Source organism: Lagenorhynchus albirostris, chromosome 17 (assembly GCF_949774975.1).
Source record: "Lagenorhynchus albirostris chromosome 17, mLagAlb1.1, whole genome shotgun sequence".
Classification (NCBI taxonomy): domain Eukaryota; kingdom Metazoa; phylum Chordata; class Mammalia; order Artiodactyla; family Delphinidae; genus Lagenorhynchus; species Lagenorhynchus albirostris.
This window is the reverse complement of record NC_083111.1, coordinates 47,929,285-47,952,829: the sequence shown is the minus strand read 5'-3', so window position 1 is coordinate 47,952,829 and position 23,545 is coordinate 47,929,285. Positions and strand designations below refer to the sequence as shown.

Sequence of the window (23,545 nt, the reverse complement as noted above, 5' to 3'; positions counted from 1 at the left end):
AAAGTTTTATAGTTAATGGATTTTTATTTTACCCTTTTCAAGATTTGGTTGTTTTTTTTTTTTTTTTAATCTGTATGTGTAGACTCTCTAACAAATACTCTTTTTTGGTTTATGTATCTAACGTGTTAAAATTTTAATTTATGAATATTTTCTAATAAATTTAAGTTACGGTACGGTAAACATTTTTAATGAAAGCCAAAAATTTAAAACTCCATTTAAAAAATCCAAAATCCAGTTTAAAATAAAGCAGTTCTGCTCTAAAAGCATATAGTTGGAATTCAGAAAAGTCTGCCTCTACATAGTGCTTAAAAATACTAGTTTATAATTTTCATACATTCACTTGAAAGAGTTAATGTTTTGAATGTTGCATGTCAAGCTTATTAGGTATACATTTACATTAAGTTCTTGTGAGTGGATAAACTGCTGTTAGTTGCATCCTGAAGGGTCTTTACTAGAGAGTGGCTTACTTTTATCCCACTGGTGTGACCCAATTGCATACCAGTTCTCCTTCTTCCCTTAGAGAGAGACTCTGAGCTGTTGCGTGAACGTGAATCCGTTTTACGTTTACGTGAACGAAGGTGGCTTGATGGAGCCTCATTTGATAATGAAAGGGGCTCTACCAGCAAGGAAGGAGAGCCAAACTTGGATAAGAAGAATACACCTGTTCAAAGTCCAGTGTCTCTAGGAGAAGATTTGCAGTGGTGGCCTGATAAGGTATTTGAAAAGAAACCCCACCCATCCTTTCCATTTTAACTGAATTCCTGGCACTCCCCACCACCCCCCCAAAAAGGTTTCTGTTTTATTTCAGATTTTCATACTGTCATTTAAAATGCAGAGATACGAATTCCCTGGCCATCCAGTGGTTAGGACTCTATGCTTCCACTGCAGGGGTCATGGGTTCGATCCGTGGTCAGGGAACTAAGACCCTGCATGCTGCATGGCGCGGTCAGAAAATAAAAAATAAAAATAAAATGCAGACATAAAGTGATATTTTTGTTTTGTTTTAAATATAAGTAGATCATCTTTATTTGACAGTACAGGAGTCGTTTTAAGGAGATGTGTTCAGTGGTGCTATTTCTTTTTCTACTTGATGAAGTAAATCAGAGAAATAAGGATGGTAGTTCCAGATAATATATCAGCATTCTGTTTCAAGATTTCTTTTCTGGTGGTAATTATACCAGTAACGAATGGTATATTTCTTGGTAGGAATTTGTTTTGTACTGTCAAGAGTACCCCATTTTCTGCAGGGCAGGTTTCTGGTCATTGTTACAAGCATGCATGTCAGGGCAAGATTAGGGATCTGTGTTTCTTTGATTTTAGCTTTCCCGTTTGATGGCAGTGAATTCTGACAGGCCCTTTGCTCTAAAAGCTGTGGGAGACAAAGCAGGCTGAACAGGAATGGACTGGGGGAATTATGCTCTGCATCCTGAGTGGTAGTACAATGACTAGCTTCTAGAAAGCATGCAGGATTTAAGTTGATTTGAATCTGTAAAAATCCATCACTGCTACAAGTGAAACAGAGTTGACACATTCTTTTATTTTACTTTTATTTTTATTGGGGTGTAATTGATTTACAGTATTGTGTTAGTTTCAGGTGTACAGCAAAGTGAATCTGTTATACAAATACATATATCCACTCTTTTTTAGATTCTTTTCCCATATAGACATAGTCTATTGATGGTGTGTAGGTTTCACTGTCTTAAGTGATTGGTAATTTATCTTCAAAGGCTCCTGTAGGAAGCCATGGGTTTTTCACCTGTTTTTTGGAGTGCCTGTTTCTTATTTCCAGAGCCAGTTGGATAGGAACTTTTCTAAAGTAGAAGTAAAAGAAGATAAGAACTTGAAGGTTATCTCTAGCAGATAAGGAGATTCTGATGTAGATTTCTTTTCTTTCTTTGAAGTTGAATTTGGGATATTAAAGGAAAAATATTATTTAGTGTTCTGAATTTGTTTATATTTCATAGTTATTGTGACTGTTGATGTAGTTCATTTATTTTCCTCTGTATTCAGCTCATGTGGAAAGCTTGAATGCAAGAAGGAACATGAATTTCAATCAGCCTCTTTGTAAGCAAAAGGTTATTCTGTTTTCTTTGGCAGCTGACAGACTTTCCCTGAATTGCATTCTCTTACTTATTTCCATAAAACTAGAAATGTTCCAATTTCTACTTTTACTTCATATGGTAGAAGGTGATTTAAACCATTGGGCTTTTTCTTTTTCATTTCTTTTTTTTCCCCTACATTGTTCTTTGTTTCCTGTTTCTCTTGCCTTGATCATGCTAGAGCTGTGTCTATGTCATATTGGCAGGAAGTAATAGAGGACTCATTAATCTTGTTTTAATAGTGCCATTGCATACATATTAGTGTAGGCTTCTTTGTCACACATCTGAAAGTGTTTTGAACAGTATGAGTTTAGCAAGCTTTTTCCCTGGCCAGCGTACCCTCTGTTAGAGTTAGCCGGTCTTTGTTGGCATTTACTGATAGGCATGGTTTTGCGTATAGCTTGTTTTCAGAGACAGTTACTAAATGCATCGTAAAATCTTGACACTGTACAGGTCTTACTTAGTGTGTTATTTCCTTCGTTTGTTTAGACATTGAATGAAGGAGAAATAGCAGTGTGTGCAACAAAGTATATCCTACCTATACCTTTTTTTTCCTATTAAAGAAAAACCTAATTTAAAATGTCACTGAAGAACTACTTTTTATTAGCTTGTGATTGAAATTTAGACATCAAAAATTTCAGTTCAGGGAAAGAAAACAGCATAAACCTAATAAAGCTGTTAAGCATTATCCCAGTTATCAACAAACCACTAGATGATTGTTTTGCAAGGCTGAATGCTACAGTCAGAAAGAGAATGCAGAGAGTTGTTAAAGGGAAAAAAAGACCTTGCTTTTAGAACAGTGTGCGAAATGATCATACAGGGGCATAGGATACATTCCACATGAAGAAACAGGCACTATGTGGGGCCTTCTTAGTCCTCCAGAATTGGGGGTGGTGATCCCTGAGGAGGAGAAAAGGGTTTTGGGGCAAACTTGATAGGAGATGGAGAGGTAGGTGGAGAGAGCAGGGAGGTATAGGGCGTCAGCACGCACTGTTTGGAGGTAGTCTCTCTGTCTCTTTTGCTTTCTCGCTCTCTCCCTTTTTTTTTTTTTTTTTGTTTTGTTTGGGGGGTGGGAGGGTGGGAAGAGGGTGTCCCAGCTTAATTTCAGAAATGACCTAAATTGTAAGATTGGTTAGTGTCCATGGTATTTTTCATTCTTCCTTTTGTTAGAGTGCCTGAGAAATTCCACTGTTAAATTATCTGGAATAATTTTGACTTTCCCACCACCTATTTAGAGGAACAGCTACTTCTTCAAAATTTCACCATTTTCTAGGCTAATAAAGCTCCCTTAATGGTGGAATGAATGTTCTCTTTAAGCCTTTACAGTATAATCTTAAATTGAAAATATTTGAGGTAACCTTAAACTTTATTTCCATAAATTATTTTGATTTAAATGTCAAAACTAGTATAAAAGCATAATTGGTAACCCTTGTGCACTGTTGGTGGGAATGTACATTGGTTCAGCCACTATGGAAAACAGTAGGGAGGGTCTTTAAAAAATTAAAAACAGAGCTACTGTATGATTTAGCAATTCCACTTCTGGGTATTTATCTGAAGAAAATGAAAACACTAACTCGAAATACATTTACCCCCATGTCTATTGCAGCATTGTTTACAATAGCCAAGATATGGAAGCAACCTAAGCATCCATCAGTGGATGGGGACACACATGCACACGTGATTGAGTAGCCTTGGTTAAATGCATATTGTGTGTTAGGCCTTTTGTTCAGGTGTTAGGGTGAGAGTTTTGTAGAAAGGCAGAACAATGATGTTAATACCTTGGTGTTAAGTACCATAATGGAATTAGGTATAAGAGGCTTTGGGGAATCACAGGAGGCCAGAGTGATTACTAAGAGTTACTTTGATGGGAAGGTGCAATCTTTCAATTAGGCAGTTATCTAACATGGCTCCATTTTCACTTCTCAGTCATTTTTGGAATTTACTTTTCTCAGATTAGAAATTTAGTTCTGTGTTGCTGAATGTCTACATTTACGTTGTAACTATATATATATATACATACATGTATATACCAACCTACTTCCAACAAGAATCTAAAGTGACTGATAAGAGAATAAAAAATGCAGCCACAATAGTAACAAAGACTGTTAAAAGTAAGAGCTAAGTAGTAAATGCTGAAGGGAAAGGGCCGAGAAAACATACACGGAAATCCATACTAAGTAAATCTGAAGTTGAACATAAAAACTTCTGCTTTGTGCCCTGTAACAAAACAAACCCTTTCAGATTAGAAAATGCACACATCCTTTATTTCCAGTAAGCTCCCAGAGAAGAATTTGACAAAAGTTGTTTGGTGGGTGATGAAGAAACGAAACTGATTCAGCAAGTCAGTATTGTTAATTTACAGTTGTATCGCTTACTGTTCTGGATCTATTTTCATATAGTTTAGGGAAAATAAGAAAATTTATTCTCCACCAGCCTTTTGAATTGTAGAGTTGTGTGTTATTCTCAAGTTTCTTTGAATGGTGTTGAGAGGAAATAGTCCCATGACGTTTGGCTCCTTAAATTATTTGAAGCAGCCATCACTGTTGGGACCAGTTGATCAAATTTGTTGGTCATTCTGCTTCGCCTTCAAGGTTCTAGAAGTGGAAGTTGGGTGAGGAAGGTCTTTTTTTTTTTTTTAAATCGACATATGGAAGCTTCCAGGAAGTATCTGTTAAAAGTTGGCTAGGTGTGTCACAAATGTACTTTAATAATGAAGTAAGAGCAAAAGGAGAAGAGGTCATAAAGAGGAAGAGAAGCCAGGCATAAGGAGAAAATGGAAACCTAGATAGGTAAGGAGAAGTGAAGTGTGAATAAGGACAGTTAACAAATTGTGCCATGTAACCTGTAGTTGTATAGCATCCATTTCAGCCATAATACACAGCACATTGCAGTTAGAATTGGTACTTAATGGGAAAACTAGTGTTTGCTGATAGTAGGAAAATTTAAAAAAAGAAAACCAAGGTTTGTAGGGAGAAATTTAGGAATAATAAGACCAATTTTTAAAAAAATGTAAGTCACTAGATGAAATTAATAGGAGTTCATGTTGCTATGCTGAATGACCTTTTTCTTTTTCTTTTAAAGCTTTGGCTTTTTAAGGTAATTTTTATCATATTTTTGACATTTTCCATCTGTCTTTAGGGAGGGATTCCTCATTTGGTTGATCTTCAATGTTCAGACAGTTGCAAATTTATTGATTAGATTCAGCTTCTAAAGGATTCGTTTTGTTTAAAAAAAAAAAATAGAGTTACAAACTACTGATCTTAACGGAAATGTGCATATCCACCTTTTCCAGTTGGATTGAAGCAGGGCCCAACTTGCTCAGAAGCAGCCATTAGTATTTCATCAAAACGATAAAAGCCTTGTCTTCTATGATATTATGAAGTGTGTGAGCTAAAATACTGTTTCTTTGTGTGTATTTGATTGCTTTGTATTTCTCCACCTACTGATCTAAATCAGGCAAGAGACAATAGGTGATTTTTCCATCATCTTCCTTTGGTTGGTGGTTTTGCCATCTCTCTACATTTGTCCATAATGGATTTTCAGGGCCTTCAGGGTTCACTTAGCTCATTCAGGACTAATGAGCTGGGGAACATTGGTCCATCCTTGAAGGATATAGGCAAGTCAGTTCTGAGAGTGCCTCACACACCATGCTGTGGCTATAGGGATGAATTGTTTAGGATTGTACTGCTCTGGTAGAGTTTTTACTCAAAAAGTTTGAGTTGAGATGAATTTGTTCCTTCAGTTGTCAGTGTGCTCCTACTATGTGCCAAGCACCAAGCTGGCCTGTGGGAATGTAGAGGTGAATTCGTTATGGACCTTCCCATAGGCAACTCATTGGGGAAGACAGACATTCACATACAATGAAATGTGTTCACAGTATGACCAGTGCTAGACTGAAGGTGTGAATACGGTATTTATAGGGGCTCAGAGTGGGGAATGACTAACACCACCTGAGAGATGTGGCAAAGACTTCACAGAGGAGATGACATTTAAGCAGCATTTTTAAGGTCAAGTAGGCATTAACCAAGATGCAGAGGCATTCCAAACACGTCAAGTATGGGCCTAGAGTCAGGAAAGGTCAGGGTGTGTTTTGCAGAGCAGTGAGAAATTCAGAATTGCTGCTCTGTGGTGGGAGAAGGAGAAGAGCAGGGTGGAGAAGACCAGAGAGCCCTAGACAACTTGCCAAAGAGTTAGGATGTTGTTCTGCCAGCAGAGTTCTTAGAGAAATGACATGATGAGATTGGTGGGGTTTGGTTTTGTATATTTTTAGGGAGACGAGCACTATTGGCACAGTGGGAGAAAGATAGGAATAGTAAAAATCTAGAGTCAGTTAAGAGACTGCTAGAATTGTTGTAGAAGGGAATTGTGAGGCTCTCAACCAAAGCAATGACAGGGAGGATGGATGAAGGGAAGAATGTTCGAGGAAGTTGAGACAAAGTATAGCATTGGTTTGCTAGTCACCATCTGGTTAAGAGAAGAGGAAGAGTTGAAGAGAGGGCCCAGGTTCCCTTGTTGCCCTCCTGTTACTGGGTGGGTGGTAGATGTCATTCATGGAGACAGGGACTACAGGGGACATGTAGCTTTGGAGGAGACGATGAATTCATTTTGGAGATGGTAGGGTGCTTTTCAGACATCCAGGCAGTTAATCTGCAGGTTAGTCTGCAGATAGAAGATTTACATGTTTAAAAGCGTGGCGCCCCAGTGGATACAGTCACTTAGGCTGAGGGTGGAACATCATTTGAATAAACGGACAAGGACAGAATCTGGGTCAGGGAGTAGTACGTGGTGGTACAAGGAAGGTGGAGAAATTACTGTAGTCATGAAGATAGGAGGAAGACCAGTAGAGAGTAGTGACCTGTGAACAAGGGAGAGGAGAGGTTCTAGAACTGGTGATGAACAGGGTCCAACGGTTCAAAGAGGTTGAAGAGAGAAGATGGATTGGTTCAATGCACGGGGCATCGATAAGGCTGTTGCAAGAGCAGGCGTGGCTGTCAGTGCGAGCCGGTGAGGTGAGACGGACGCCGGGTGACAGTTCACTTCTCCGGGCCTAAGGCTGAAGGGCAGGCGGGTTTGGACGGTTGTGGAGGTAATGAGAGAGGGTTGTGTCCACTGTGTGTGGTGAGCTGTCCTTAGATAGTAGAGAGGAACACTTCTTTCTCTGAGAAGGGGAGGGGGAGGGGAGAATGGTGTTTTTTCATTAAGTAAGTCTGGATGGAGATGGAAATACTCAGGAAGCTTGTGCCTTCTGGGTGAGTAGGAGATGAAGTCAGGGCAGCAGAGTAACCAGAGTTGAATTTGACCACTTATTTGTGCCAGGTGCTTTAATATATGTTACTTTATTTGGTTTTTACCGCCCCCCTCCCCATCGTGTTATTATTATACCCATTTTAGAAGTGAAGAAATGGGTTCAGAGAAGTTACATAACTTATCTGAAGTTACCTACTTAATAAGTGTTGGATCCAGGTTTTGGACTCAACTTGGTCTGATTCTATCATCTCTTTAACCAAGGGGTCGAGAAGGAAGTGTGAGGTAGAAATGTTAAGATTTGATGCAGCAGCCCTGGAGAAGGTACACGGTGTGTTTTTCAGATACCCATGGTGAAGGGAAGAGTAGAATTGCTAAGTTGGAAAATTTCAAGTTTGGTCTCTTTCCCATCCCTCCATAGATGTGACTTGAAAATAGAGCTGATTGGCACTGGTAAAATAGAAGATTAAAATTAGTGTTCTTCAGTATCTATAGTTACTGGAAGTTACTGTATAGTTTAGATTATAACAGAAAATGAACAGAGATACTGACTAAACCTATTGATTTGTCTGCTTATAAGTGAAAGATTGAAACTATCAATGACATGTTATAATAAATGAATATCTATAGCTTCCCACTGCATCAGAAACAAGTTAAATGAAGTCTTGTAAACTAATAATACATCAGCGCCATTTATTGGTTTGGGGACCATTTTAATTAATAATAAATGCCCAAAATATAGAACTTTAACCAAAGACTTGTCCATTTTAAAGCAAAATGGGGATGGAAGGGGCTTAAAATTCCTGTTGTTTCTAATAGAAGTCCCTGAAGAACATATACCAAAGTGTTTGAGAACTTCATCCAAACCTACTTTAAAGCATTATGTGCAATTAAGTTGTTGTGACATAATTACATTGCATAATTGTTGGGTCCGTTTTCTTGAGCTTATAATGTACCTGGAAAATAAACCTCTTGGGGGAAAAAAAGTTCATACTGATTATTGGAGAAAGACTATATATGCAAGCAAGATCTTATTTTAAAGAGGTAACTTGAAACTCCAAGAAAGCACTTGATGTTTTAATTGTAGTTTTATAGAAAGTATTAATGCTTTTATGTATTTCAGAAATTTCGTATGTTAAATGGAAATTGTTTTAAATGTGTAAATATTTGAGTTTATGTAAGCATGTATGTACTGTGCTAAAAGTCACTTGTGTTGGGCTTCCCTTGTGGCACAGTGGTTGAGAGTCCGCCTGCTGATGCAGGGGATACAGGTTCATGCCCCGGGCCGGGAAGATCCCACATGCCGCGGAGGGGCTGGGCCCGTGAGCCATGACCGCTGAGTCTGCGCGTCTGGAGCCTGTGCTCCGCAACGGGAGAGGCCACGACAGTGAGAGGCCTGCGTACCGCACAAAAAAAAAAAAAGTCACTTGTGTTTTGGTTTGTGTGTATTATTAATATGCAACTTTTGGTTTAAAATTTTTTCTTAAACAATTAGTGGCTTACATTTTAAAAAAGAAAAATCAACAGCACGAAACTGCAAAAAAAAAAAATTAGTGTTCTTTCTATACAGCTCTGAGGCATAACCTGTTGTTATTATAAGTCTTGACAGGCTTCACAGACTATAGCTGAGCACCATAACCCATCTGACCAAATAAGTTTGGAATTTGACAGAAACCTAAAAAGACGCCATTAGTTTAGCATACTCTGGAGCCAGAACATCAAAGAGAGCAGAGAAGTTTTGCAGTGGCAAAAATACAACGTAAAATCTGTTACTGGCAAGCTTTGCTGTGAGATTTCTGGTCATTTTGGTCTTATGTTAAAAAAAATATCACTTTATCATTTATATTATTAATTTATTGTCTGCAGTTTTTATAATTTAATTGCGTTCCGACTCATTGCATGTGCATTGCTTTAAAACTAAATGAACTTTTACCTTAAAAAACAACACAGACACTTGTTTCAGCAGCTTGGAATAGCCTACAGGGAAGGAATCTTGTGTTGATACTCGACTTTCCCCACTTCAACTCCTTAGTCTGTTTTTTCTTCATTTATTCAACACGTTTATTGAGCATCTACTCTGTTCACTGTTCTAAGAACAGGGGATACAGTGGTGAACAAGACAAAGCTTATATTTGAGTGAAGTAGACTATAAATGAGTAAATATGTCAAGTAAATATGTCAAGTTGTGAAGTGCTGTGAACTAAAGAAAGCAGAGTCAGGAGATGGAATATTAGAGTGCTGATTTTGTAGATAGTGCAGTCAGGGAAGGTCTCATTTGAGCAGACTTGATTGAGGAGAGGGAGTGAGTCACCTGAGAAACAAGGCAAGAGAATGACAAGGACATGGTGGGATACTGGCAGGAGCAGGAAAAAGGCCAATATGACTGGAGGAGAGTGAGTTCGGAGGCACGGGGGGGGGGCGTGGGGCGCCCAGGCCACTTAAAGGAGGGCATTGTGGGCTGTGCTGGAGACTTTGCTAAAGCGGTTTGTGTGTTCACATAATTAATCGAAGTTTGATGTAGTAATTAATGTGATGTATCCGAATCTTTAGGTTTGGCAGTTGTTATATTTATACCACTGTGTTATTTCCACTTTACAGGATGGAACAAAATTCATCTGTATTGGGGCTCTGTATTCTGAGCTTTTGGCTGTCAGCAGTAAAGGAGAACTTTATCAGTGGAAGTGGAGTGAATCTGAGCCTTACAGAAATGCACAGGTATTTCATTATATTAAATCTTGCTTTAAATAGCTCTTCAAATCAGCATACAAAATGGTAATCACTTTTCTTATGCTTTCAAAGAATCCTTCCTTACATCATCCACGAGCAACATTTTTGGGGCTAACCAATGAAAAGATAGTTCTCCTGTCTGCAAATAGCATAAGAGCAACTGTAGCTACAGAAAATAACAAGGTATGACACACTGTGAAAAACATTTCTTAAATTCTTGATTTTCTTCCTCTCCCTGCCCCTTTTCCATCTTTTCATTTCTGTCTAACTAGATCTGCAAATAACAAAGTGTCTCAAGCCTTAGTACAGTAATCCAATGTATAATCTTTTTATTGCTGGTTTATCTCTGTATTATAATTCCTTTTCAGAGATAGCTTTCTACTTTAAGGGAAGGAAAAATATTCACGCTAAGTCCTGGCAAAAGAGGAGATATTGAAGAACTACAGTAGATAGATTGAGGAAGTATGGATATTCTATCTCAGATTATCAGTGTGACTTTAGAGTCACTAAATTCGTTTAAAAATTGTTGGAGCAGATATGGACTTTCAATTAATGCCTTAGAGATGGCTTTAGACATTTATTTCAATAACTAGTATTTTGATTGACTTGCGTGAAGAAAGTATTTTAGTTTCTAGTCTTATTAAGGACCTTTTCTGAATTACTTTTTTTTCTAGCCTTTAGAATTCCAGTCCAGAGTGTAGGTATTCCTTACCCTCGTTTTGACCATAATCCTTTTGAAAAGATTACTTGTTTTTATTTAATCCTCTGGTGTTTTATCTTTAGGTTGCTACATGGGTAGATGAAACTTTAAGTTCTGTGGCTTCTAAATTAGAGCACACCGCACAGACTTACTCAGAACTTCAAGGAGAACGGATTGTTTCTTTACATTGCTGTGCCCTTTATACCTGCGCACAGCTAGAGAACAATTTATATTGGTGGTGAGTATCACAGAGGGGGGTATTTCATATCAGTGGATGCTTTTATGTACACAGATAGGTGCTTTGAGTAGTGGAATACCAAGAGAGAAGGTCAGTTGAAAGATAATGCTTTAGACTCACAGAAAACAAACATATGGTTACCAAAGGGGAAAGGGGGTAGGGGAGAGATAAACTAGGAGTCTGGGATTGGCAGATAGAAACTGCTCTATAGAAAATAGACACACAACAAGGTCCTACTGTATAGCACAGAGAACTATATACAATATCCTGTAATAAACCATAATGGTAAAGAATATGAAAAAGAATATTATGTATAGAATATGAAAAAGAATATATATATATTTTGACCACAATCCTTTTGAAAAGATTACTTGTTTTTATTTATATTTTATATGTGTATATATATTCTTTTTCATATTCTATATATAGAATATACATATAATACATATATTTCACATTTTATATATATATATATATAATGTGATATAATAACTGAATCACTTTGGTGTATACCAGAAACTAACACATCATTGTAAATCAACTATACTTCAATTAAAAAAAAAAAAGCTAATGCTTTATAGAGAGGGAAATTTTCACTTTGGAGCAAAGTAACATTGGAAAAAACCCTTAAGATAAAAGCTTATAAAAATAATACATACTTAGTGACTATAATTATGAAATTTTTAAAAGGTATAAAGTAGAAACAAAAATCACCTATAATCCTACAACCCAAATGTAACTACTATTAACATTTTGGGAGTATTTTATTAATCTTTTTTTTTTTCCTATATATAAACGTGTACTTTGCTTTTATTTAATTAGAAACTTAGAGTGTTTTTCATATTTTTTCATTTAACAGCTACATAAAATATAATTTTAAAGGTTATTAAAGTATGTCATTGTATGAATATTCTGTGCCTCATTTAATTATTCCTTTAATGTTCGAAAGGGGCTTCAAATGTATTTTCTGTTGTGTTTTAGGGAATTATCAGCAACTTTGCGTTGGCAGAAGTAATGTATAGGGGAATTTACTAATGAAACAGAATTATTTGGAAGTAAATATCAAATGATGAATTTCCTGTGACTTTTAATCCTAAATGTTTAATAAAAGTGGACCCAGTTATGTACTGTAAACCTGTGATCAAGTTATGATTATTAATAAGTTACACATGCTAATATTATACTGAGGCAAAAATATTAGAGAAGGAATATACAAGTAATACTTAAATATAATGTGTATAATTTCAGATTTATTTAATGGGCTTCTTTGCCGCTTATTTGTCCAATTTTTGCTTTTCCTTTTCAGGGGTGTAGTCCCTTTTAGTCAAAGGAAAAAAATGTTAGAGAAAGCTAGAGCAAAAAACAAAAAGCCCAAATCTAGTGCTGGTATTTCTTCAATGCCGAACATCACTGTTGGTACCCAGGTAAGTGGTTAGAATTAAGTCTGTCCTGAGACTTCTCTGGTGGTCTTCCTTGGGTAAGTCTCCACGCTCCTAATGCAGGGGGCCCCAGATTTGATCCCTGGTCGGGGAACTAGATCCCACATGCATGCCCGCCACTAAGAGTTCATACGCTGCAACTAAGAAGTCCGCGTACCTCAACTAAGAAGTCTGCATACTGCAGGCAAAATAAATAAATACATATTAAAAAAAAAAACGAATTAAGTCTGTCCTAAGGGACATTGTTGCTCATCAAAATCATTTCTTCCCCTGTAATTAATTCCCCTGTAGGCAGTTTTATAAATGAATGTCATTTGAAGGACCTGGTTCCAGTAGTATGTATGTGCCACATCACTTTTCACTCAATAGCTGAGTAACATAGATTCTGCCCTGATGTCAGCTGGTTTTCCTGTGGGACAGGAATCTCAGATTAGCCTGGTTTTAAGAATCATTTGGTACTTAAATGTAGAGTTTAAAAATGTAGAGTCTGGAGCCCCTTGCCTGAATTATTCTTTCAGTTGGTTGGTGGTAGGACGCAGGCTTCCTTATGTGTCACAAACATCCCAGATGATTCTTATGACCAAGCAGTTTGAAAGATACTGCTCTCTGGCAATATTGTCAGCATGAGGCAGGAGTCTTCGTCAAATCCTCGTGTTTCTACTAGTTTCTGAGATGGTTTTAGCCTCTTATATATATATCTTATGGAATGTGATTTTCTAGTACCCCAATGGTTCTCAAAGTGTGGTCCAAGGACTCCTGCTGGCTTCTCAGCCCTTTCGGGGGATCTGAGAGTCCTTCTTTTTCCAGTTACCTATCTGTGTAAGGCTGAGTTGTCGTCATATACTTCAGCTAAAGTACCATATTACAGCAAATTGAATGCAGGAGCATACATGGGACTCCAGCTGTCTTCCATTAAATTAGACATTAAGAGATTTGCAAAAATGTAAACAATGCCACTTTTCTTGCTGATTTTTTAAAAAATGTAGTTATTTTTATAAATTATATTAACATGGGGTATATTAAATATTTAAAATTTTCAGTTTTAATTACTAATACATTAAATACCAACTATATATGACCCACATAAACAAAAGATTTGGGGATTCTTGGTAATATTTAAAAAGGGGAGACGGTCCTGAGACCAAAAGAGTCTGAACACTACCGTTATACTTCTAATTCATTAGATTCTGTTAGAAATTTATCTTCGGGTTAAAAGTTGATATTTATATTCATTATAGCAAGTGCTGCAATGAGTGTTTAAGGACTTTATAATCCCTAACGCTTAGACAAGTGTTGGGTTTTGTGATGTAACATGGCACTAATTTCCTCATCTAGCACTTTTTTTTCAATTCAGCTTTTTCTCATCACTGTAAGGTGGTATCATGTTTACATTACCTATGTCTTAAAAAGTAATCACTGCTTTAGCTGTTACTTTTCTCCAAAACTCAGCTTATGTACTTCTTATTTTTGTTTGGGACTCCCATTTGTTTTGGTCCTATTCATGGTTGTCTTGTTCTGACTCCTTTGTTGGCCTTCCAACTAGGAAGTTTTCAGCAATTACCCATTATTTTGAATATTGTTGTTTAGTCTTCATTATTTACATCAGTTGGTTTGGACAGATCTCTCTTTTCTAGGAGCTCCCTTTTTCTTATTCAGTTCACATACTGATTTCTCATGTTTTCAAAGTTCCTTATTTATTAGACTCACATATTAGCAGAATATCCTGGCAGATGCCTTATTAGCATGTAGGATGACATTACTATAGACAGGGAGGGTAGAAAAATCCTTTAAAGATGCACTGAAGAAAAGTTTTAAGCAATAGCTTGGCACTAAATTGGTGAAAAATAGCAGCATATTCCAATACTTTGGTATAGAATAAGATTTTGTTTTAAAGTGTAGAAAACTGGAGGTTTAAGACAGTCATGGCCACATAATGGGGAAATCGTTCATATGTTAACATCAGAAAGAATGGTCGATCAGTTAAGAGTTTGCAGCCGCACCTGCACTCACAGATCATAATTGTGGAGAGTAGTATGTTTAGCAAATATTCATTTCATGTCTTCTTATATGCTGGATATACACCTCCTTGTCTCTAAGGTGCATTTATTTTTATAAGAAGGTGTTAATGGATAACTTCTAATATATCTTGCCACATTTCTTTGACAATTATAGCCTTCTTTCTTGTTGATCCTCTTTCAGTATTTAAGCTTTCACCAGTATTTTCCAAAAATTTATGGATGAAACCTCTCTTTAAGTCAACCTAAGCAGGACATACCCTTTTCAAGAAGTCGGCTCTTCTGAACTATTCATTCTATGCCACAGAGCTATATTTAGTGACACACAACTATTCTTTGACAACTCCTGCTCTGTGTCAGTATTTCCAGTTCCTGTACTTCTCAAATGTACCACCTTCTTAAGACTGTGTGACTTATATTTAATTATAAATTGACAAAAAACATGATCATCATATAGTCCACTGTCAAATATAACATAATCGTTAGTCACTGGATGACTGAACAGAAAGTAAGATTGGGCTCCTTAGAATCAAAAGAGATTTCCAGAAATAACGTTCATACCTCATTTCGAGTTACTGTTGGTGCATTTGGCAGTGTCACCTTAGAGGTTATTGGTTTTAGAGTATGACCTAGGGGTGCTCCATGGCAGTGAAGATTTATAGGTTATTCACTGCTGAACTCAGTTAACTTCTAACACTAATGTCTACATATTCTTTTTCTAATTTAAGAGAAAACTTATATTATTCAGTGAAAATTCTGGCTTGTAGGAAACAACAGTCTTCTGAGGGAAACAAGTATCGGTAGAGTTGAAGTTATGGAGCCTATATATAGCATCATGAATTAAGGAAGAAAATAATTTCAAATTATACGAAACAGATAAAAAAATGTAATTGTTTTGTTCACATTTCACTTTTTAAATAATAACCTTTTTAGTTTCTTCTCTGCTATTTCTCTTCTGTGTCCTTGTGGCAGAACGGTCAGGTTATTTGCTGCATGAAATTTTAAAGTTCATTTTTAGCAAATGTGCCAATTATTCCTGCTCCATAATTTGGGAACACGTAACTCCTCTAGTTTGTTTTAAAATTGTCATCTTGATGGTGATTTTTCTTTTGTTTGCTAGGTATGCCTAAGAAATAATCCCCTCTATCATGCTGGAGCAGTTGCATTTTCAATTAGTGCTGGGATTCCTAAAGTTGGTGTCTTAATGGAGTCAGTTTGGAATATGAATGATAGCTGTAGGTTTCAGCTTAGATCTCCTGAGAGCTTGAAAAGCATGGACAAAGCTAGCAAAACTACTGAAGCTAAGTAAGTACTATGCCCTAACTAATCTTGATTTAACATCAGTTTCTAGTTTGCTCTGTATGTGAAGGGGGGTACCAAGGAGACTTAGAGGTGTACAGTGACTTAGACAAGTGTTAACGTGAGGGGGTCTTATTAAGATCCCCATGAATTTTCAAAGGAATTGGTAAAATTTACTGTTTGCAAATTGGTTAATATTTGTATATTATAGTTATTCTTAATGTTTGGTGGCCAGAATGGCAGTGTAGGGTTCTCTTTTGATGTCTTTGTTTTGTCATTAGAGTTCATCCTTGGAAGGTGTTGTATAGCAGTGATAATATGTTCAGCCATACTGTCTTAGGCAGACTTTTTCCTCCTCTCTCCATGTATAATCATCTTAATTTCTACCAAACATCTTGCCTGCATCTTGATCATTGAAAGGGTTTTACAGGTTAATGTGCTTGGGGAGGGAAATTCTATAAAGGATTTGTAAACTTTTGGGTTGGGGGGGATATGTGAACAGAAATACCACTGAATTGTGTATAACCCACATTCTGGGGCTGGCTTACTGTTTGGGAGCCAGGTACACAGATCTTAACACCTGTACTTTTAGAGGCATCTACTCATCTTTATGATTTGGTTGTTTGGTACATGATCTTAAACACTTTAGTAAAGTTTCAAAATTACTTTTTTTTTTAATGTTGTAAAAATACATGAGCATTATAGAAACGTGGAAGAGTAATATAATATCACATTCCAGAAATAGCATTTTAAATATTTTGGTATACTATTTTCTTTTATTCTAAATTATACAAGCATTGAAAAGAAATGATTGGGACTGTACTATACATATAGATTTTTAAAGTTTCGAAATTTTTTGCTCAAATTAATGTAATGATTGTACAAGGATTACTGTTAAAATAAGTTTAAAGATATTCTTTTATAAACCAAAGCTACTGTAATTTATGCCTAATTAAGTTTTTTGCTTATTTTGTGCTTTGTGCTCTGTCTTGTTTTTATTTTTTAAATTTATTTATTTTTTTGTTTTAGAATATGTTTATTCAATTAAATGGATTTATAATACTTTATATTAAAGTGCAAGACACGGTGTGGATATTTTCCAAGCACATGAATTTTAGCTGGCACTAAATTTATAAGGAACCCGTGTAAGAGAAAAAGGTTTTTTAGAATCCTCTTCCTTATCTAGCCCATATTAGCTGATCGAATTGAGCATTCTTAATACCAGACTCTAGACACTTGCTTTTTAAAGGCTTACTTCATTGCAGGCAAAGGCATAAGTGAAAATACCACATTGCCATCTCCCCTAAACTCCCACGTTTTATCCCAGGGTAGGTCATACTCTTGGTCTGGGTGTTTAGCACGATGGTGGAGATGCTTGTTGATGGCTAGTGATACGTGACTTCTCTTAGGTCATAGATCCTTGCTTGGCAGCTCTCTTCCTTTGCTTCTTCAAAGGGAGAAACCAAAGTGTTGAGTAGGATGTGACATGCCATCTTTTTTTTTTTAACATCTTTATTGGAGTATAATTGCCTTACAGTGGCGTGTTAGTTTCTGCTGTATAACAAAGTGAATCAGCTATACATATACATATATCCCCATATCCCCTCCCTCTTGCGTCTCCCTCCCACCCTCCCTATCCCACCCCTCTAGGTGGTCACAAGGCACCGAGCTGATCTCCCTGTGCTATGCGGCTGCTTCCCACTAGCTATCTACCTTACGTTTGGTAGTGTATATGTGTCCATGCCACTCTCTCACTTTGTCACAGCTTACCCTTCCCCCTCCCCATATCCTCAAGTCCGTTCTCTAGTAGGTCTGTGTCTTTATTCCCATCTTGCCCCTAGATTCTTCATGATCATTTTTTTTTCTTTTTTTAGATTCCATATATTGTCTTGTTTTTAAAAATAGGTGGATAGACTTTCCCTCTATTTGCATTGATTGTTTTTATCCTAGAAATAAAAGTAGCAAAATACATTTTCATTGTTTATGAAACTTTGTAAAGAGCATTTGAAATCTTTTTGATGTGCACAAATAGAAAATGAGATTAAAATAGGATGTGTATTTATATCCTGTGATTTATTAAGTTTTTCAGAACCTTCCTTGAAATTTGCCTTCTTTATTAATAAACTTAGTAAAAGAGCTAAGTGAAATTAAATGTTAAGAAGATAATCATTTTCATGTCAGTAGACTCTTATAGTCATGGAAACGTGCTGACTTTAAGCGTGCTCGTGATGAGTCAGTACTGGCTTGCTTCCACTGTCACAGGATTTGCAGAGCAGCCATGAGTATTCATGTGTGCTTGTACTGAGAACTTTGCTAAGATGCTGGTAAAAATAACGCTGTTTTTCTATGGACTATTTCTAAACTCAGGTGAAATTCTTGGTGGGGTTAATAGCAGATGAGGGGGTTAAGATGATAGCCCTGATTATAATATATACCAGCATAATCTATATATAACAAATCTCTGAGTAATACATGACTTTTCTCTCTAAAAATTGACTTCTGCCTTTTAATGAATAAAAATATATTTTTACCATCTGTAGAATATTATGTAGTTGCTATAGTTATCTTCTCGAGTACAGCATTAATGAAATAACTCAAGGAAGAGGGATAGTTTATTAATACTATAATTCTCATTTCAGTTATAGCAGGTGATTATTCTTGGACCATCTGGTGGTAAAGTTTTGTAAGCCATTGCAAGGGGAGTTCCTTCTTTGAACTCTAGGAAATTAATGATATAGTAGACTTTTTATTTATTTGCCTTTATCATCTTTTCAGTTAAATTGCAGTGTCCAAGTCAGGATTTACTGAAGTGTGAAACTTGTTTCTCAAGAGGCTTATGATAAAGCTATATTGATAAATTGAGTGTAGCTTTTGTTGTTATTCCTAGATAAGGCTTATCTGAACCATTGTTCCACGTTGTTGATAGCTCCACATAGTATATTTCTTTTCTATTTTAAAACATTAAGAAAAGTTTGAAGTATGCAATGTGTATCTTTTTCAGTTTGCATCCTAAAGAATAACCATTTTGTATAAGTTTTTACTATTTCATTCCCTAATGAGAATAAACTTGAGTCTTAAAAATAAGCCATTCGACAAGTTCCTAATATGTCATTTTCCTAATTATAAGGAGAATCTTATTTCTAATTGCAGGCCTGAAAGTAAGCAGGAACCTGTGAAAACAGAAATGGGTCCTCCACCATCTCCAGCATCCACGTGTAGTGATGCATCCTCCATTGCCAGCAGTGCATCAATGCCGTATAGTAAGTTTTATGTGTAGTACACATTGGTCAAAGTAAGATCCCAGGCAGAGAGCTGTGTTCAGTTTGTTTCTGATTTGAGGCAACTCAGACCATTTTTAATATCTTTTAATATAAATTGTGTTCCTACTAGTTTGATTTTTTTCAATGTGCAACTTTATTTAAATAGAAAAACAGTATTTACAGTGTTGAGTATTCTTGTTGTTTTTGCGAGTTATAATTTGCTGCAATATGTAAAGTGCATTGCAGTAATAGAAGGAAATAATTGCCCCTCTAGAATATCTGCCTACCTTTGTTGGGACTATTATTGTAGCTTGATTATGGCTTGGTCACAACTTCCGCTCAGAATTTGTAGAATTTAAAAACCTAGATTTACTACTGCACCTTGGATTTAAAGAATTTTTTTTTAAAATAGCTTTCCAAAGTACATTTATTTTCTAGTTTTAATTGCTTTGTACTTGAGGAAATCGAAAGTTTTTAATAGTCATGTGCTAGTTTTAAGAACAGCCCAACAGATCCTCCTTTTTAAACATGGGTCCGATAGCCCTAATTTTGAGGGTCCAGAATAAGTTTAAAATTTTTAAATACTTCTTTGCAGTTGTTTATAGTAGTGTTAATATTGTTAGGCATTAACGAACATGGATATTTTTCACTATGAATTCATTTAAAGTGGAAGTTAGTTATGAAAGCTCAATTCGTAAAGCAGTAGTTCATGAAATTTATTTAGATGTCTCAGTTATGTATCCCTTTACAAATGATCTTTTTTCATATATTTAGATGAAATCTATAAAGTCTCTTTCACATTTTCTTTTTGGTACTTACCATTTTGTTGTTGTCTAAGAACGACGACGGTCCACCCCTGCCCCAAAAGAGGAGGAAAAGGTGAACGAAGAGCAGTGGTCTCTTCGGGAAGTCGTTTTTGTGGAAGATGTTAAGAACGTTCCTGTTGGCAAGGTTTGTTCAGAATGTCTAAGAATTAGTTACTAACTGAACTATAATGGTATTGGTTATCGAAGAACTTACGGTTGGTGAGTGCTCATCAGCCCTTTCCTCAAGGCTGCTTTATTTATCACCTCTAATGATCTCTTTAGTCCCATCCTTTAATCTGATGCACGTATCTCCTTTGTCCCTGACAGATGAACTGAAGATTATTATACCTCTCCTTGAGCATTTATGGTGATATTCTGCTTTTTTAAAAAAGTGTTATTTTGGAATAATTTTAGATTTACAGAAAAGTTGCTAAGAGATAACATTACTTTTTGATACAGTCCATTCTTTGGGACTTATACAGTTTTAATGGAGATGATCTTCCATAACATTTAAAAATCTTGCTACTGTCTTTAAGCTTCCACTTTCTCTTCCCTTCTTCCTGGAGAGGGTCTTGCCTCCTAAGAAACCAAGTGAGTAGAGTTCATCAGCTGGAATGCCATTAATTTCACCTTTGTCCTTTCACATTCTTAAAAACAAAATGGGACTATAGCTGTAGAATACCTGCAAAGTAACTTTTCCTGATTGCTCTTTAGTTTGTGAAATGGGATGGTCTTTCATTTGGACTTAAAGGGCAGAGTAGATACATCATGTCCTGCAATTTACAAAGGCCTTTTGATTTCAAATAGAACTGTAGTTTACGGGCAGCTATGTTTTTCTAAGACGATCACATTGGCTTAAAATCAAAAGCAGTAAGTAGCAGAGGTAGGACTCAAGTATTCTGGTTTCAAGTCCTGTGCTTGGCTTTCTGTGCATTGCTCACTCTACCTATATTGTCTGTGGATAATATGTCATGGAAGTAGATGTCAACAGTATATTTGGTGAGTGTGTTCAGGTTAATTTTACAACTTGACGATCATTGAAGAAACATACTCATAAGGAATTAAGTGCCTTCAGTGTTAAATTGGTTCAATGACTCTAACTTGCATATTGATTTCATATGAGTTAGTGTTAACATTTATCGTATTTACCTGTATTCTAGGTGCTGAAAGTGGATGGAGCCTATGTTGCTGTAAAATTTCCAGGAACGTCCAGTAATACAAACTGTCAAAACAACTCTGGTTCAGATGCTGACCCTTCTTCTCTCCTTCAGGATTGTAGGTTACTTAGAATTGATGAACTGCAGGTAAGTGTAGAGGACTCACTCAGCAGGTGAATGTCGGGACCCTGAGTATGTTACAGATTTGAGAGCAAAATTCCTTTTGTCATGCAGGTTGTCAAAACTGGAGGAACACCAAAAGTTCCTGACTGTTTCCAAAGGACTCCTAAAAAGCTTTGTATACCTGAAAAAACAGAAATATTAGCAGTGAATGTGGATTCCAAAGGTAAAAGATTTTGTAACTTTTCTAACTGGCATACTCCATGTTCTATTAATACTTGTGCAGTAAATGGGAATTAGATAAAGTGGTTTGGGGCATTTGGCAGTTTTTGTCTCCTGTGTGTAACGTTATGGAATGAAATGTATCTACATTTGAAATGTGGCTAGAGATGTAAAATTTGGTAGGTACTTACTAGAGTTCACTAAGGATGTGTAACATTTTTTTTTTAACATTTATGTGTTTTTGAAGGTGTGCATGCTGTTTTGAAGACTGGAAATTGGGTACGGTACTGTATCTTTGATCTTGCTACAGGAAAAGCAGAACAGGAAAATAATTTCCCTACAAGCAGCATTGCTTTCCTTGGTCAGAATGAGAGGAATGTAGCCATCTTTACTGCTGGACAGGTATAGAGGCTTATTTTTGCTTTTGAAAATTTATATGACAACATTGGCATTTTTGTGATGCTTAGGGTTTGGCTCTAGTTTGCTTGTTATAAAACATTGAAGAATTTAGAATATTCAACATATTTTAATATTAAGTTTCTTATTTGGTCACTATTACAAACATATAAAATCTAATTTGAAAATAAATATAACTATTGTAAAAATCAGACATAACATTTTTGATTGGGAGCCAAGCTTTTTAATTTTCACCTCTATTATAGGAGTCTCCTATTATTCTTCGAGATGGAAATGGCACTATCTACCCCATGGCCAAAGATTGCATGGGAGGAATAAGGGATCCTGATTGGCTTGATCTTCCACCTATTAGTAGTCTTGGAATGGGTGTACATTCTTTAATAAATCTTCCTGCCAATTCAACAATCAAAAAGAAAGCTGCTATTATCATCATGGCTGTAGAGGTAATCTGACTTCTGAAACTACTTGGCATTTCAATTCAGAAGGCACTGCTGGAGTCTAGGGAAACGATCTTGAATAGATCATTCATTGCCGGTTCCCTATGGGAACTAATAGTCTATTAGGACAAGAGAGATGCGTATACCATTGATTACAGTGTGATTTAAGCGTTTGAGTAAGGCATGCATAATGTTGTAGAAGTACAAAAGGGAGGGCTGTAAATCAAACTGTGACTGTAGAGGCTTCTCTGAGTAGGTGATACCTGGATATAGTTTTAAAGAATCAGATAGGGGTCTCCTAGACGCAGGATGAAGGTAGGAAGTGTTATCCCAGGCACAAAGAGCAGCCTTTGTGAATCTCAGAATGTACATGTTGGGAGAACATGTACATTCTTCTGACATAACTAGAAGGTAGGGCTTATACGGATCAATGAGTGGCAAGTGATAAGGTGGGAGAAAGGCACTGGGGTGCCTTGTGCGTTAACCTAAGGGGCCTGAGCATTCCCCTGAAAGCTAGGAGGAGAAGGATTTTAAGCTGGCTTTTTTGTGTGTTTTTAAAGAAGATGAGCAGTGGATGGAGAACAGAAGTTTAGAGACCAGATAAAAAAGCTAATGTAATTATCCATGTTAGAAACAAAGTAAGCTTGAACTCTTTTTTTTTTTTTTTTTTTTTTTTTTTTTGCGGTACGCGGGCCTCTCACTGCTGTGGCTTCTCCCGCTGCGGAGCACAGGCTCCGGACGCGCAGGCTCAGCGGCCATGGCTCATGGGCCCAGCCGCTCCGCGGCATGTGGGATCTTCCTGGACCGGGGCACGAACCTGTGTCCCCTGCATCGGCAGGCAGACTCTCAACCACTGCACCACCAGGGAAGCCCTAAGCTTGAACTCTTGGAAATAAGGAAGAGGGGATGGATTTAAGAGATCTTAAGGAAGTAGAAGCTCTAAAGCTTGGTGACAGGATGTCAGCAGTAAATGAAAGGAAGGGGTTGTAAAGCTTCTGATTTAGGTGTGGATGATAGGGAAATGAAAAATTGGAGAAACTGGAAATTCTCTGGTGGTCCAGTGGTTGTGGCTCCCCGCTTCCACTGCAGGGGGCACGGGTTCGTTCAATCCCTGGTCAGGGAACTAGAATCCCGCATGCCGTGCGGTGCAGCCAAAAAACCCCAGAAAAATAGGAAAAACAAATGGGATAAGGGGAAAGGATGAGTTTAGTTTTGAACATACTGTGGTTGAGGTGTTTGTATTTGTTAGATGTGGAGGCAACACCACTGGAAGTTATTGGAGCAATTTGAGCAGAGAATGACCTGATTTGCTTTACATTTTCAAAAGGTCATTGCTGACACGCTGAGAATACAAGGGGGATGGAT

General features: G+C 36.8%; 1 protein-coding gene across 7 annotated transcripts in view; it reads left to right on the top strand.

Annotated features, from left to right (window-relative positions):
• Nucleotides 1-23,545, top strand: part of UBR5 (ubiquitin protein ligase E3 component n-recognin 5) — a 141,481-nt gene that overhangs the window by 53,991 nt on the left and 63,945 nt on the right. For 4 of the 7 annotated variants that reach the window (XM_060128609.1, XM_060128613.1, XM_060128611.1 and 1 more), the window contains exons 9-20: nt 503-714; nt 9,942-10,058; nt 10,143-10,253; nt 10,854-11,008; nt 12,315-12,432; nt 15,583-15,767; nt 18,912-19,021; nt 19,860-19,972; nt 20,988-21,131; nt 21,219-21,330; nt 21,574-21,728; nt 21,989-22,186. In XM_060128609.1, the coding sequence (XP_059984592.1) occupies nt 503-714; nt 9,942-10,058; nt 10,143-10,253; nt 10,854-11,008; nt 12,315-12,432; nt 15,583-15,767; nt 18,912-19,021; nt 19,860-19,972; nt 20,988-21,131; nt 21,219-21,330; nt 21,574-21,728; nt 21,989-22,186 (1,730 nt within the window). Of the gene's footprint in view, nt 1-502; nt 715-9,941; nt 10,059-10,142; nt 10,254-10,853; nt 11,009-12,314; nt 12,433-15,582; nt 15,768-18,911; nt 19,022-19,859; nt 19,973-20,987; nt 21,132-21,218; nt 21,331-21,573; nt 21,729-21,988; nt 22,187-23,545 lie in introns of those variants that run through there. The other 3 variants (XM_060128612.1, XM_060128610.1, XM_060128614.1) reach the window with 2 other exon arrangements.